The sequence below is a fragment of the Felis catus genome, chromosome A3 (genome assembly GCF_018350175.1).
Source record: "Felis catus isolate Fca126 chromosome A3, F.catus_Fca126_mat1.0, whole genome shotgun sequence".
Taxonomy (NCBI): Eukaryota; Metazoa; Chordata; class Mammalia; order Carnivora; family Felidae; genus Felis; species Felis catus.
Genome location: NC_058370.1, coordinates 99,584,146 through 99,599,013, shown reverse-complemented (window position 1 = coordinate 99,599,013; position 14,868 = coordinate 99,584,146). Strand labels below are relative to the sequence as shown.

Sequence of the window (14,868 nt, the reverse complement as noted above, 5' to 3'; positions counted from 1 at the left end):
TTAGGCCTTCACACACAAACTATACTGAATACAAAAATTAAAATTTAATCCCTTGAGCTGTTTTCTAAGCATCAAAGATATTTATAAACCTATGAGGAATAATCTACTTGAACATACTTTCACATATGCAGATATGTGTTGAGACGTTCACAGTCTAAGGACAATATTAAGGAAAGAAATGTACTGCTGGGCAGAATTAGAATTGAGAAACTTAAATGAAAGTAGGCTTAAAAAGAGGGGCGCCTGGGTGGCTCAGTTGGTTGAGTGTCCAACTCTTGATTTTGGCTCAGGTCATGAACCAGGGTTCATCGAACCCCATGTCAGGCTCAGTGCTGAGTGTGGAGCTTGTTTAGGATTCTCACTTTCTCACTCTCCCTTACTCCCTTGCCCCTCGCCCCTGCTATCATGCTCTCTCCCAAAAAAGGAGGGGTGGATGAATATTGTCAAAACATTAAAGTATTTACATGATTTAATTACCCTGTCATAAGATATAAATTTTAAGGACTAATTCCAGCAAATTGTAAAAGAACCACAGCCTGTGCAACAGGAAAGCATTTAATTCCCAAAGGTGTTTCAAACCCACTGAATATTATCAATGCCGCAGCAAGGGTCAACAACTTGCGGCAAGCTCTCGAGATGATTTTGAGTAGTACTCAAGTAGGAAGTCCATAAATACCCACTGAATGAATGAATGAATGAATCAGAAAACTCACACATGGTGCAATTAATATTCAGAACCCATAGCCAGTTAATCCAAAACCAGAGACAGAAGTAGAACAAAAAAATAGTACCTGAGTCTAATCCCAAGTCATTCCCCCAGGAGTCAGCTTCCTTTAAGTTTTCACTCTACGTAGTTTATTCATCCCCTCTTACTTTTATGAAAGTTCCAAATCTTTCCTACCATCTCCCTCCTTCTTAACCAGCTTCCCAGATAAAAGCAGAAGACAGCAGTTTCTAGTCTCACCATTTTTTAGACAAGTAATAACATCTCTAACAATCATCCACAAGTGTTCAAATGTCTGGCCTCCGACAGTCCAGACATTGTGCTTGGTGGTAGGGTGTAAAGGTAAGTGTAACACTATACCTGTCTTTCAGGTAACTTGTTGGGGAGGCACACAAGCAAACAATTACAGCATAAAAAAATGCTTGGAGAATAAGGCAAGGGTGCCACTAGAGGGACCCTCCACTTTACTAGGTGGGAGGGGAGGGTGACAGTCTCAAAAAGAAACAAAAGTCAAAAACAAAAAATAAATTATAACTGATTATGCCTGTGACTGTTCTAATAGGTCCTCAAGTTAGCACTCTAAAGTGACTCTCCTAATGAAAATCCTCTTAACAGAAAAAAAAAAAAGCTGAAGTTCATGACACTAGCACTGAGAACCAGTGGGGGGGGGGGAACAAACCCACACAACTCAGTAGAACATAATGCTAAACCTAATTAATCATGATGTCAAGAGGCTTCACCCATTTATTGTCTGTCCCTCCTAGCTGAAGGTGACTTGACTGACCCACTCTCGTGATTTTAGTTGTTTTTTTCTAACAGCAGTGATGGACTTGCTGGGATCCATTCATACTTCCTCCCTGATACTCCTTACAGCCATTGGCAAGGTCTGCTGGACTGCTGGTTGGCACTGTGGCTGTGGAAGAAATAAATGGACCATGTACATGAACTGGATAGACCCATGTACGTGAACTGTCTTTCTATTCAGAAAGACAACTAAAAGCACGATTAACAAACACTGTGGGAGAGTGGTGAGACAGGTAGTAGGCATGGCACCCTGGAAGGTGCCTAACAAGGAAATTCATCTATTGCTAGCTTCACAGGATGATGAATTTTCACCTCCTGGTACTCAGCATGAAAGGTGGTCTTCTGTCTCTAACTTCCTGTGGCTACAGATCATTTCCAAGCTTCATGCCCACCTTGTCTAACTTTCCTCTGACAGCACTGTCCTGTCCTCCTATCCTTACCATCCCAAGAACACCCTCTCTTTTCATGATCACTCGCTTCCTTCCTATGTAATCTAGGTAGTATGTTCCCTTCGGGAACTGTCTGCCTTATCCCCACTCCAACACGAATCAGGACAATTGACTAATACAAAAGTTACCACGTTTTAATTTTTTTATTTTAAGGTTTATTTATTTTGAGGGGGGAGGAGCAGAGAAAGTGGTAGAGACAGAGAATCCCAAGCAGGCTCTGCACTGTCAGCACAGAGCCCAAGGCAGGGCTCAAACCCACAAACCGTGTGAGAACCTGACTTGAGCCAAAACCAAGAGTCGGATGCTTAACCGACTCAGCCACCCAGGCGCCCCAAAGTTACCACATTTTAAAAAAGTTCTGATCTGTATACCTCTTAACGGCTCTTTCCTCAATTTAATAAATAACTTCAGCAATTGAAAAAACCATACCTTATCATTAAAAAAAAAACAAAACAAAACCTGAAAAACATCATGGTTCCTAGCATAACACTAAAATTAATATGGAATTAATCTTTCACACAGATTTTAATTATGGGGGGGGGGGGCACCTGAGTGGCTCAGTCAGTTAAGGGTCTCACTTCAGCTCAGATCATGATCTCACAGTATGTGAGTTCAAGCCCCACATCAGGCTCTCTGCTGTCAGCACAGCACCTACTTTGGATCCTGTCTTCCTCTCTCTATCCCTCCCATGCTCGTGCTCTGTCTCTCCCTCTTAAAATTAAACAAACATTAAAAGAAAAAAAAATTACTTACTTAAAAAACAAAAAACAAAGATTTTAATCATAGGGGTGCCTGGGTGGCTCAATTGGTTGAGCATCTGACTCTTGATTTTGGCTCAGGTCATGATCCCAGGGTCATAGGATCGAGCCCTGCATCAGGCTCTGCCCTGGTCAGGCTCCACCCTAAGAGTGGAGCCTGCTTAAGATTCTCTCCTTCTCCACTTGCACTCTCTCTCTAAAACAAAAACAAAAACAAGCAAACAAAAAAAAACCAAACAGGGACGCTTGAGTGGCTCAGTCAGCAGAGTGGCCAACTCTTGCTTTTGGCTCACATCACAATCTCATGGTTTGTGAGATGGAGCACTGAGTTGGGCTCTCTGCACGGACAGCCCGGAGTTTGCTTAGAATTCTCTCTTCCTCTCTTTCTGCCCCTCCCACATGCTCTCCCTTGTCTCTCACATACAAAAATAAATCAATAAACATTTTAAATAAGTAAATAAAAATAAAAAAGATTTTAATTATGAACAGGGTTTTACTTTTAACTTTTACAAGCATAAAATGTAGGAAATGTTTCCTGAGTTCATGCTCATGAAAATAGCTCCCCAGCAATATTTATAATGTAATTAAAAGACACACTATTTCTAGGATAATTCAACCACACCTTAACCTTCACTAGAAACAGCTTTTGGAGCCTCCAGTTTAAAACAACAACAAAAAACAAGCCTCAGCAAATGTATATGGTAGATTCTCTAAAGCTGATGTTTTTAAAATTATGAGTTGTAAGTGCATGGATTTCTTCATTTTTAAGATTTGCAAGCCTAATCGAAGGGATTTGTTTTGTTCATTTCACATCAGAAGTTTCTTAAGTTTCTATTATAAAAAAGTTTTTCTTCTAAACAAGATTGCCGCTAATATTTCTTCAAGTTCTAAGACTGAAAGGAGTTTCTTCCAAATTAAATTTCTAATTTAAAACAAGAAAGTTGTATTTAATGACATTTTAACTTAAACACAAATGCCAAAAATATGGGACAAATGAGCTTCAAAATCAACTTTTTATGAAATGAAATCAAAGACCCCAGGAATAAAATATTTACATTTTTATCTATCCTTTATTTATAATCAGAATAAATATAATTCATGACCTATTGAACTGAAAAAGCCTTAATTAAGAATGTCATAATCTTTTAACAAATCATAGTTAAAGTAAAATAAATGGTCTGACATGTTAGCAAAAATCAAAATCTTTTCAGTGGGAGTCAATTTACTTCACTTACAGGAAGGCAAAAGTCATCACCTTACAATCACAAGCCCAATTACCAATCCTGGCTTTTGCAGTCCCCAAATCCTGAAAACAAAATTCTTGCACTTCACTCTGGGATCATCTGCATGTGAGCTTTTAGGGTCAGATAATATTTTTAGAGACGAGGAAATGTAAATCTACTAACAAGAGCAGTACAATTTCAAAAAATGGTACAACTTTCAAAAGCTAGATTAATGGCCTACATACTTTTATACTTCACAGTTTGAAAATAAACAATATCAGATGCTTCTGAGAAAAACGTAACAATAAGATCACCTACCTGTTCACCTACTTGCTCTCACTTTTACATATGAAAGTCTTCTAAAAGCTAGGGGAAATATAAATCCGGTAAAGATAAGGACTCTATTTGAAATCTCGTTTTTTCCCAAAATCAAGAGTAGCCCACAAAAAAGGAAGGCGCTCAAGAAAAAGATTCCCTCTCTGAAGTGGGGCAAAACCCATTAGGAATAAAGTTGATAATGATTTTGTCCTCAATTCATTTATCTCCCTATGGTCTCCCATTGTGCTGTAGAAGCTGTATACACATGCATCTATCTTCCCACCGGACTCAAGGTGAGGAGCCATGTCTCATTCATCTCCACACTCCTTGGTTCCTAGGAAAGTGCCTTATACATAGTAGCAACTGAAAAAAGGTTGACTGATTTAAGGCAATAAATGTGTTCCTAATTCCAGGGAATCAACTAGGCTCAAACTCATGCAAGAGCATTCATAATTTCATTTTATCTAATAAGCACTGAGTAATTTGAGGTTTTTAATTTGCCAAGCTATTAAATGCATTTTAAGCTCTGAATAACATACCTATATTTAAGAAAGTGTGTAGTGAATCATTAAAAAAAATACTCTTACAAATAAAAAAGATGACTGATTTCACTGTGTAACATGGAACTAGATGGCGTTGGTATGGTGAACATAAAGTGACTGGGCACTGATGTAAAAAGTTTGTTAAGATGACAAGAATGTTACAAAGTGAATTAAAAGACACAAAAATGGAATTCTGGCTAGAAAAGTCATAATGGGCAAGCAGGAGACTTAATGTAGAGTACTGCCGACTCCACTCAGACATGGTCTGGGAAGGTGGGGAGCCTGTTTTTCACTCCTGAAGAACAATTACTTCTCTACCAATCTCCACGGTGCGGCTGGAAACTGAGGTACAAACCATGGACCAAACCAGTTACTCCCCATTACCATTACCCAAAGGAAATGATGGAATGAATGCCAAGCACAGTGGGCCCTTTATGAGTTCCATCAACTCTCTAAAGCTCTAGGTAAGAAAAGAAGTAGGCAAATTATACCCCACAGGTCAAAGTGGGCCAAATTCAGCCACCTCCTGTGTTTGTACGCCTGCAAGTTAAGAATGGTTTCTACATTTTTAAGTGGTAAAACAAAGAACCATATTTTACGACACATGAAAATTATACAAAATTCAAATGTCAGCATCCAAAAATAAAGTTTTCACTGGAACACTGCTGTGCTTATTCATTTACATGTTGTCTATAGCTGCTTTTGCACTACAATGGCAGAGATGACAGAGACCTTATAGCAAACAAAGCCTACAATATTTACTACCTGGCCTTTTACAGAAAAAGTATGCTGACCCCTGGCTAGAACATTTCTTTATGCTCCTGGTTGCATCTCCTTTCTCAGACGTGGTCCGCTGCTTCACAAGGTAGAGACTCAGCTTGACATATGTCCATCTTGGGGCTGAGTTGTCCAAAGTTACATCATTACATATATCATGCAACTCATTAGGGTGGGCACAAAGACAAAGTAACAAATTACATGCATCCGGAAGGCACTGAAAAGGTAGCGCAATCCAAGTACAACAATACAGGCAGCACATTTCATATGTTTTACCAGACTACTACATCCAGTCTGGGTCACAGTGCAAAAGGAAACAAGAACCACAGAGAATGTGGAGGTGGGACAGATTACAAGAACTCAAAAATCATACCACTAAAGAAATGCTAAAAGAAATGAGATTTGCTTGCCCAAAAAAGAGAAAAGTGAGAAAAGAACTATAATAGTAAGGGTGTCAAACTCTAAATTTGTTGATTAAATTTTTACTGATGAAAATAATGGCAGCCTGAACTAATAATCCACAAAACATATCTAATGAATTAAATGTGATTCTTAATGAGACTGCCACTCCTGCCTTAGGCCATAAACTAGCCCCTCAAAAGATAATCACTTGTCAAATATTGTACTATAAGTTTTCAACTAATGGGATTATATATAGCAATGTTTCATTTTGAGAAACATCTGGGATTGTGTAAGTTACCAGAAAAAGTGTGCTATTAACTTGCTGAGGTTCAGTAGTATTCAAGTAAGTAAAAGGTAATGTAAGTTTCAAAACCATATGCCTTTCCACAGGATCAAATAGGGGGAAATGGGCTTAAATTACAGAATTTGTGTTATATTCAAGAATGTTCACACTGTGGGACTTTAAAAGATTACTGGGGGTAAAGGAATCTTCCCAGGACAACATCCAATTAGAATGGAACTATCCGGATGTTTTCCTGAAGCAGGAGAATGGGTCTCAAACCCATTCTTCCATTGCTGATTCTGTAGTTTTAATGCTCCCAGTTCTTAAGAGTAAGAGAGCCTGCGGCCATGCTCCGTTTCATTTTGTCTTAAAGGTGGTCAGTGTACACACAGCTACATCTAATATAAACTTTAACATCCCAAATTAAAATTTAGTTGTAGCTTTAGTAACAACTTCTTTTAAATTACAGAGATAGAGAACACATTCCCATTAAGTAGGAAAAATTGGGAAAATGGACACAGTTTCTATGAGCCTAAGTCCCGTATTGCCTTACAATGTCCTACACTTGCCCACAATAAGTGAAGAAAAGACGGTATATTTCCTATTAGGTTTGAGCCTTTTAAAATACAGAATCCTTGAACACAAAATGTTCTTTAAGTCAATCTCAACAGCCCAGTTGAGCAAATTCTGAAACTTGCCCTAAATATAATTTTAATCCATCTAAGTTTTTCGACCTCAAAATTCTAAGGCCTGCATTACCTTAAGAATACCCTTCCAATGGTGTGAAACACACTAATCTGACTCACTAAACTTTCTCCACTCCTACATCACCTATACAGGATTTTAAAAGCAAGAGTACATAATACTTGAAAGCCACTTCTACAATCTTGCATTAACCTTACCAGGATAAACTTTTCGCCAAGTATGTTAACACTTTTTTATTTACTTAAAGACCTGTGGTAGCGAAACAAAGAAAACACAACCCCCTCCCCCTTTTCTAAACCATATGGCAGTAAATTGAAGTTAACTTATTTATTTATTTATTTATTTTTTTACCGGCTCAATGCCTACACATCGGTCCTAAACATGTTTCTCTTTGTGCCCTGGGACTGGGCTAGAGCTGTCTGCTTATCTGCAACTGTACCCCAATCATGCTTTTAGACCGAAGAACAAGTCCAAAACGCCCCTGACCACTAACAGACTACACCACGGTCATTTACCAAAACCTGGTTAGGTAGGGTAGTGCACGCCAGGCGAGGGGCCCGCGGCCCGCCGGGAGCGAGTCCCGCTCTGACCGGGTGATCCAGCAGGGAGTTTACTCGCCGCGGCCGGGCCGGATCCGCCCCGGGAACTTGGTTACCCGAGCCCAGGGACTCGCCGAGGCCTAGCCGCGAGGCCGGGGCGGGCTCCGGGTGGCGGGGGCTTCCCGTTCCCCGGCCGCAGAGCCTTCCCGCCCGCCCCGCGGTCGCCCGCAGGCAGGGGCGCTCGCCGTCGTCTCCCGGCGACCGGACGCGCCTACTGGGTCCACGGAGGGCTCCTGTGTCTCCTGCTGCCGCCTGGGGCCCCGTTCGGCGGCCGCACCGAGCCCTTCCGGGGCGGCGGGAGCGCTAGGCCGCGCCGGAGCCCGCGGCTCTGGGGCTGGCCGGGCGGGCCGCGGCGGCCGGTATCAGTCCCGAGGGCCCGGCTCCCGCCGGTAACGGGCCCCGCCGACTCCCCTCCCCCTCCCCCGCCCCATGACAGTGCAAACCCTCCGGCCGGCCCTGCCGCCCCGCCTCCGGCACCAGGCCCAGCTCAGGGCCGCGGCCGTGGTGGCGGCGGCGGCGCCGCGGCTCTCCGCTCTCGCTCGCTCGCTCCCAGGCCCGGCGCCTCGGGCCCGGCTCGGGCTCGGCCGAAGTCTCCTCCGCTTCCCGGCCGCCCTCCGCGGCGCCTGGCCCGGGCGGGGTAGGCCGAGGCCCGGGCGGTGGGGGTGGGGGCGGGGGCTCCTCTCACCTTCATGTCGGGACATCCTAGTTCAGACGGTGGCGGCGCGGCCCCTCCCGGGCTCCGGCTGCAGTGTCCCCGGCGGGGTCCCGGCGCTGCCCGCGCCGGCCGGCCGACTCCCACTCGACTCCCGGGCTCGGCCGCGGGGGCGGGGTGGGCAGGGGAGCGCTCCCGCGGCGGCGGCGGCGGCGGCGGCGGCGGGGAGGCGGCGCGGGGCGGGAATGGGGCCGGGCCTGGCCGGGGCTGAGCTCCTCCAGGAGGCGGGTCCGACGCCGCGGCTCCGCCGGCGCCCGCCGTGACTCGGTCACTCTCGGGCCCGCCGGCTCCCGGCTGCGGCGCCGCGCTCCGCAAATCCCGCTCCTCCCCTCCCCCGACCCACCCCCCGCCCCTCTCCCCCGGCTCCCGGCCGCCGCCTCCTCCTCCTCTTCCTCCTCCTCCGCCTCCTTCCGCCGCCCGCACGCCGGCCCCGCCTCTCGCTGCCCGCGCCGGGCCCAGCTGCCCCGAGGCTCCGCGGCCGGCGGTCGTGGCGGGGGCGGCGCGGCGCCTGCCCGCGCTAGCCAGCAGGCCGCGGTCGGGCGCCCGAGCCGGGCCTCGGCCTGGCCTGGCCGCCGCCGCCGCCGCCGCGCCGCCGCGCAGCGCGTAGGGAGGAAGAGGAAATGCCCAGCCGCCGGCGCCCGCTGCTCGCCGGTACTGCCGGCCCGCGTGGCCTGTAAGGCGCCCGCCTGCCTGGCCGCCCCAGCTCCGTCTGGGGCCTACCCGGGTCCGGGCTGTGTGCGCCTCCGCCGCTAGGCTGGGCTGGGCTGACCGCGGGCGGCGGGCGCTGCCCGGCGACGAGCTGCAGCCCCGAGGGTCTCTGGCCCTCGGGCGCATTTCTGTCCGGCCGACCCGGGAAGCGAGCTTGGGGCCCAGGCCCCGAGGAGAGGCTGCGGGCTGCCTGGGGACATGTGTTTGTATTTCTTTTTAAACCAGCAGCTCGGAAGGGAGAGGCGGCAGCCCTCCGGTTGTCGTCGCGTGTTGCCAGGCCGGGTGACTCGCGGTCGGGAGACGGCGTGGGCGCGGGAGGCGGCCGGACTTCGCTGCTGTGCTCCAAGGCAGGCTCCTCCGGAACCATCTCTTTGAAGACTCCGCGCCCGCCAGCTTGGGTGTCCGGCGGGACCCGAGCAAAGTTTGTTCCAGCACCTTGCCTCACCCTGAATGCGCTGCTTGGAAAACTGTTGGAGGGTGTGTTTGTATTTTCCTTTTTTCCCTTGCCCGTGAACTACCTTTCCATTTTCATTTCTCTTTTACATTTGTTTTAACCCTCTTCCTTGTCAACTTTGTTTTCAGACTTATTAATTCAATGAATATTTATACTACCCCTTACCAGGTGTCCGTGGTAGCGTGGTTTGGTGGAAATGAACTATGCTTTGGAGTCAAGACAGATCTGCCATCGGATTCTGGTTCTGATAGTCTCTCTGTAACCTTGGACCAGTTATTTAACCTTGCTGAGCCTCCGTTTCTTTGTCCTATGTTTGCTTTTGCTTATTTTAATTTACTCTTTTATATTTGAAATTGTTCTGGGCTTTTTGGTTTGTGTGTGTATCATATAGGAGTCTGTCCCTAGGCGAAAGCTGTTCTTAATCCTGTACACCCTGTTACTAGCTCTGTGACCTGGGGCAACGCATGACAGCTTTCCTAGGCCTTGATTTCCCCATCTTTAAAATCAGCCAGATTACAGATGGTAATATGGCTAATAATGATCATAACAGTTGGAATTTGGAGGATTTAGTGCTAAAATGTGTATAAAATATCTAGCACAGGACACAGTATAGATAGTGTTACCATATTTAATTCTACTTTCAAACATATTAAAAAGCTTGTTTTAAAGTCAAGAAATAAGTATTGAGTCACTCAGATCTACCCAAGCACTCTATTTGGTAGTAACTAGTGATAAACTAGCTGTCAGCCAAATAAGGTTTAAACAAACGGGATTTAAACGGGGACTTTGTCACCAGAAATATTTCCATTGCACTCGTGGAGCTTTTGCCTAAATTAAGTCCAGCACAGCTGTTGAAGAAAGAGGTCCATCCAGGCTATCATTGGGGTTTGGTAAGTGGAGAGAACCCGGCTTCTGACAAGTCGAGCTAACACTTATTGAACGTGTGCCTTTCTAAGCACTTTACAGTATTGGCGTGTGTGATCCTGGGTACCAACACTAAGGAGCTTCTGGGTCTTGGGCTATAAAAGTGAGGACAACCACACCCTACAGTTTTGTGATGAGTAATTGATGTCTGTAAATATATTAAGGTACAGACATTAAGGCATTGTCAATAGTATACATGGCTGGAGCAGGTAAGAGAAGCAACAGAAATAACTGGACTCCAGGAAGGAATAAGAGTAAGTATAGAGGTTTAGTTTGTTTCAGTTTGGGGAGTTGTTAGCTTATTCTGTTAAGGAGAGCAAACAGAAAAAGTGTCTAAACCTCAAGAGAATCTCAGATCTTTGACAGTTATTTCACTGTTTGCAGTCAGTCAAAAGTAAGACAATGAAAACGACTAAACATTTTTCTTCTTTGTATAAGCGTGAGAAGGAATATTATAGTTATCTGGTGTTTTCATGGCTGAAGGAAACATTTCCTCAATTCGGTTAGAGGTCAGGCCCTTTGCTTTAAAACAACCTGCTTGCTGTTCTGTGGTATGGGAGATGTCATTTCCAGAAAGATTAAGTGCTTATACCAAATTGTCCATCAGATGATTTCTGGTCTTCAGAAATGGTTCCTCCAGTCCTTTCCTTTCCCTGTACCTCTGAGTTCTTCCATTGTCCTTACCTCGCTAACCCATCTTTCATATTGTGGCCCAACTATGTTCTGTAAAACAAGCTAATGAGTGTAAACACTGGCCAAATCTGAATAAGGTCTGTGGCCTAGTTAACTGCATTGTGCTAATGTCAGCTTCCTGGCTTTGATAGTTTTCTATAGTTTTGTAAAATGCTACTACCATCGGAGGGAGCTGGGTGAGTGTACATGGGCCCTCTCTGCAACTTCCTGTGAGTGCATTATTATTTCAGAGTAAAAAATTATGGAGACAGAAATCATCAATAATTGCGTGCCTCAGAGGGAGGGTGGGACAGTGGGCGTTGACTACAGAGAGAACTTTTTAAGATAATGAAGATGTTCTAAGTCTTGATTGTCTTAGTGTTTACACCCAAAAAGGGCAAAGTTTATTTATATAAATGATACCTGAAAACTGACTTGAAAAACAGAAAAGCGAGCTCTTGTCACCCCAGCCTCCTATGGTCCAAAGGGTGAAACCTAACTTCTCATATAAGGTCCAACAAATTTTTCCTTTGTCTCCCAGTGTACCCTGTGCTGTCTTGTACTATATTGATTCCTGCTGCTGGGCCTTTGCACATGTTCTTCCCTTTGCTTAAAGAGAACACAGGAAATTCAGGCCCAAATTCAAATTCCCTGTACTCTGTTAAGCCTTCCTTGCCTCTATTAGGTATACTAGCGCCTTCCTCTGTTCTCATTAATGTTGTGCTGTAATTTTTATTTTATTTTACTTTTTTTTTTATTTTAGAGAGAGAATCTTCAGTGGGTTCCATGTGGAGCCTGATGTAGGGCTCAATCCCATGACCCTGGGATCATGACCTGAGATGAAATCGAGAGTCGGATGCTCAACTGACTGAGCCACCCAGGCGCCCCTGTGCTGTAATTTTTAATTAGTTTTCATCTCAGCTAAACTCCAGGGTAGGCAATCACATGATTCATTTCTGTCTCCGGGATCCAGTAGTGTTGAATGAGTGAGTGAATGAATGAATGAGTGAATGATTTAAAACGGGAAGAATGCTTATTAAAGTAACTTCTGAAGGTGTAGTCCAGTGTCCTCAAGATCTTTCTCAGGGGGCAGTGACACTACTTGGATTTTCTTATATACTTCGAACAGCCCATCTCAATAGTTTGAATGTAGAGGCAGATGAGGGAATCCAGCTGTCTTCAATTAAGCCAAATGTTAAAGGTATTTGCAAAGCTGTAAAACATTGTCACACCTCCAAATGTTTTTCTTTTGGAAAATTGTTATTTTTCTTAAAAATATTTGTTGCTGGGGTGCCTGGGTGGCTTAGTCGGTTAAACCTCTGACCAGCTCGGGTTATGATCTTACAGTTGATGAGTTTGAGCCCCAAGTGGGGCGCTGCACTGACATTGTGGAGCCTGCTTGGGATTCTCTGCCCCTCCCCCGCTCACACTCAAAAATAAACAAACGTTAAAAAAAAAGCTTACAAAAAATTTGTTAAAATTTGGGTTTAAGTGTGTAAAGGGGTTGTTAGACCAAAACGTTTAAGAATCCCTGCTTTTAGCGGCACCTAGGTGACTCAGTGGGTTGAGCATCCAGCTTCGGCTCAGATCATGATCTCACTGCTGGTGAGTTCGGGCCCCACATCCAGGTCACTGTCAGCGTGGAGCCTGCTTAGGATCCTTTGTCCCCCCTCTCTCTGCCCCTTACCTACTTGTGTGTGATCTCTCAAAAATAAACATTAGAAAAAGAAAAAAGAATCTCTGCCTTTAGAGACTCTTACAACCCCCTCATTGTTCAAATGAGAAATGATAATGATGCCAACATTTAAGTAGTGCTCTGGCCTTGTGATGCCTTGGTTTTTTTCCAATCTAACCATGTGCACCTATACTTCAGCCACCCACTCCCCTCATGACCTTACCTGGAACTTGGTTACACAACTTCCTGTTACGACTTCCTATTTGTCCAGTTTTCTTAATCTAGCACTAAATGTAGTCTTTGACTTACTTAGGACCCCACTACCTTGAACTTTCCACTTGGCCTTTCGTTTTCCTTTTAACCCCATTCTCTTCCTGACCCAGTGGGTGCCGCCACGGTCCACTCGCTATTCTCACTCATAACCTTTGACTCTTTAGACCCCCTCATTTTCAAGCTGCACCAGCTCTGCAAACTCCCAGCCCTGAATCCGTTGCGTGACTCTATTTCTGCTTGGACTGCAGATCACAGCAGATCACAAAATGATGGAAATGTACAGATTGGGTGGAGGGGAGAGCTGTTACAGAATCTAGTGGGTCCAATTGCAGTTGGGACTCAGTATTGTTCAGCGGTTTGTGTCTTTGATCAGCACCCTCTATTTTCAGATTGCTAGAAAATTTCACTTGGCTTCAACTACTTACGCATCCACATCCCCAACAGATAACCTCACCTTCTAATCACAGGAAGTAAAGTTCAAAAAGCAAGAGTTTCCCCTCCCACTATGAGCCTCCAAGGGAATCTGTACATATGTATCCTGCTGCCTCACGTCCTTGCCACCGTCCCAGAAGAACAGAGATGTCCCTCTTTTGGTTCATCCCCACCTCTGCTTAGGATCCCACTTCATCTCATCTTGGATCATGCTCCCTTAGCCTCCCCCTCAACATCTGTACTTCCAACTGCTCAGCCTCACTGGTTCATTTCTCTTGTCCAAGAACACTCCAACCCTAGGGGTGCCTGAGTGGCTCAGTTGGTTAAGCGTCCAACTTTGGCTCAGGTCATGATCTCACAGTTCGTGAGTTTGAGCCCCACATCGGGCTCTGTGTTGACAGTTAAGAGCCTGGAGCTGGCTGAGGATTCTGTCTCTCTCTCTCTCTCTCTCTCTCTCTCTCTCTCTCTGCCCCTTCCCCCACTCATACTTTGTCTCTTTCTCTCTCAAATATTAATAAAATAAAAAAAAACCACTCCAACACTATACTCCCTCCAGTACTGCCCTGTTTCTTTCTCTTCAGAGTCAAATTCTTGGAAGAATTCTCACTTTTCTTCCTCAGCTTTATAACCTGATTAATCTTATTGTTTGGTTTTTAATGCTGTGAGCCACTCCTATTCCCTACCATGTCTGTGCTCTTCCTATATCCCCTAGAGTTGAGCAGAGTCGCAACCTACTCAGACACCTAAGATGAAGTCAACAGTCATCCTAGACTTCCCTCCCATTTACCTCTCATGGCCTGTTGGTCACCAGAAAATTTTATCCATGAAACATTGGTCAAGTTCACCCCTTTCTCCATTACCGAGGCAGCTAAACCATTTCAGGCCACTATCATCCATCCTTGAGACTCAGAGTGATCTTGACTCCTTACTACCAATCATACTGTCTTCCATTGTACCATTTCCAGTTAGCTGTTTTTTTTTTCCTTTTTGACTATCAGTACAGAGCCTGATGGGGGGCTTGAGCCCACGAAATGTGACCTGGGCCAAAATCAAGAGTCCATTGCTTCACCAGCTGAGCCACCCAGGCATGCCTCTTTTTTGACTAAATTATTTATTTATTTATTTATTTTTTATTTTTTTTTAAACGTTTATTTATTTTTGAGACAGAGAGAGACAGAGCATGAACAGGGGAGAAGCAGAGAGAGAGGGAGACACAGAATCCGAAACAGGCTCCAGGCTCCGAGCTGTCAGCACAGAGCCCGATGTGGGGCTTGAACTCACGGATTGTGAGATCATGACCTGAGCCGAAGTCGGAGGCCTAACCGACTGAGCCACCCAGGCGCCCCTTGACTAAATTTTTTAAACTGGCATTCTGGCTGGCTTTGTTGGTACAGCATGTGACTCCTGATCTCAGAGTTGTGAGTTCAAGCCCCA

General features: G+C 45.2%; 1 protein-coding gene across 2 annotated transcripts in view; it reads right to left on the bottom strand.

Annotated features, from left to right (window-relative positions):
• The window catches only part of KCMF1 (potassium channel modulatory factor 1), a 78,961-nt gene extending 69,831 nt beyond the window's left edge, over positions 1 to 9,130 (bottom strand). The window contains exons 1-2 of one of the 2 annotated variants that reach the window (XR_006595703.1): positions 8,270 to 9,130; positions 1,509 to 1,637 (exon numbers count right to left, since the gene is read on the bottom strand). Coding sequence is in view for 1 of the 2 variants with exons in the window: in XM_023251819.2 (XP_023107587.1) it covers positions 8,270 to 8,285 (16 nt within the window). In the remaining variant the exon portion in view is untranslated. The remainder of the gene's footprint in view (positions 1 to 1,508; positions 1,638 to 8,269) is intronic. The other variant, XM_023251819.2, reaches the window with a different exon arrangement.
• Between the last annotated feature and the right edge of the window lie 5,738 nt (positions 9,131 to 14,868).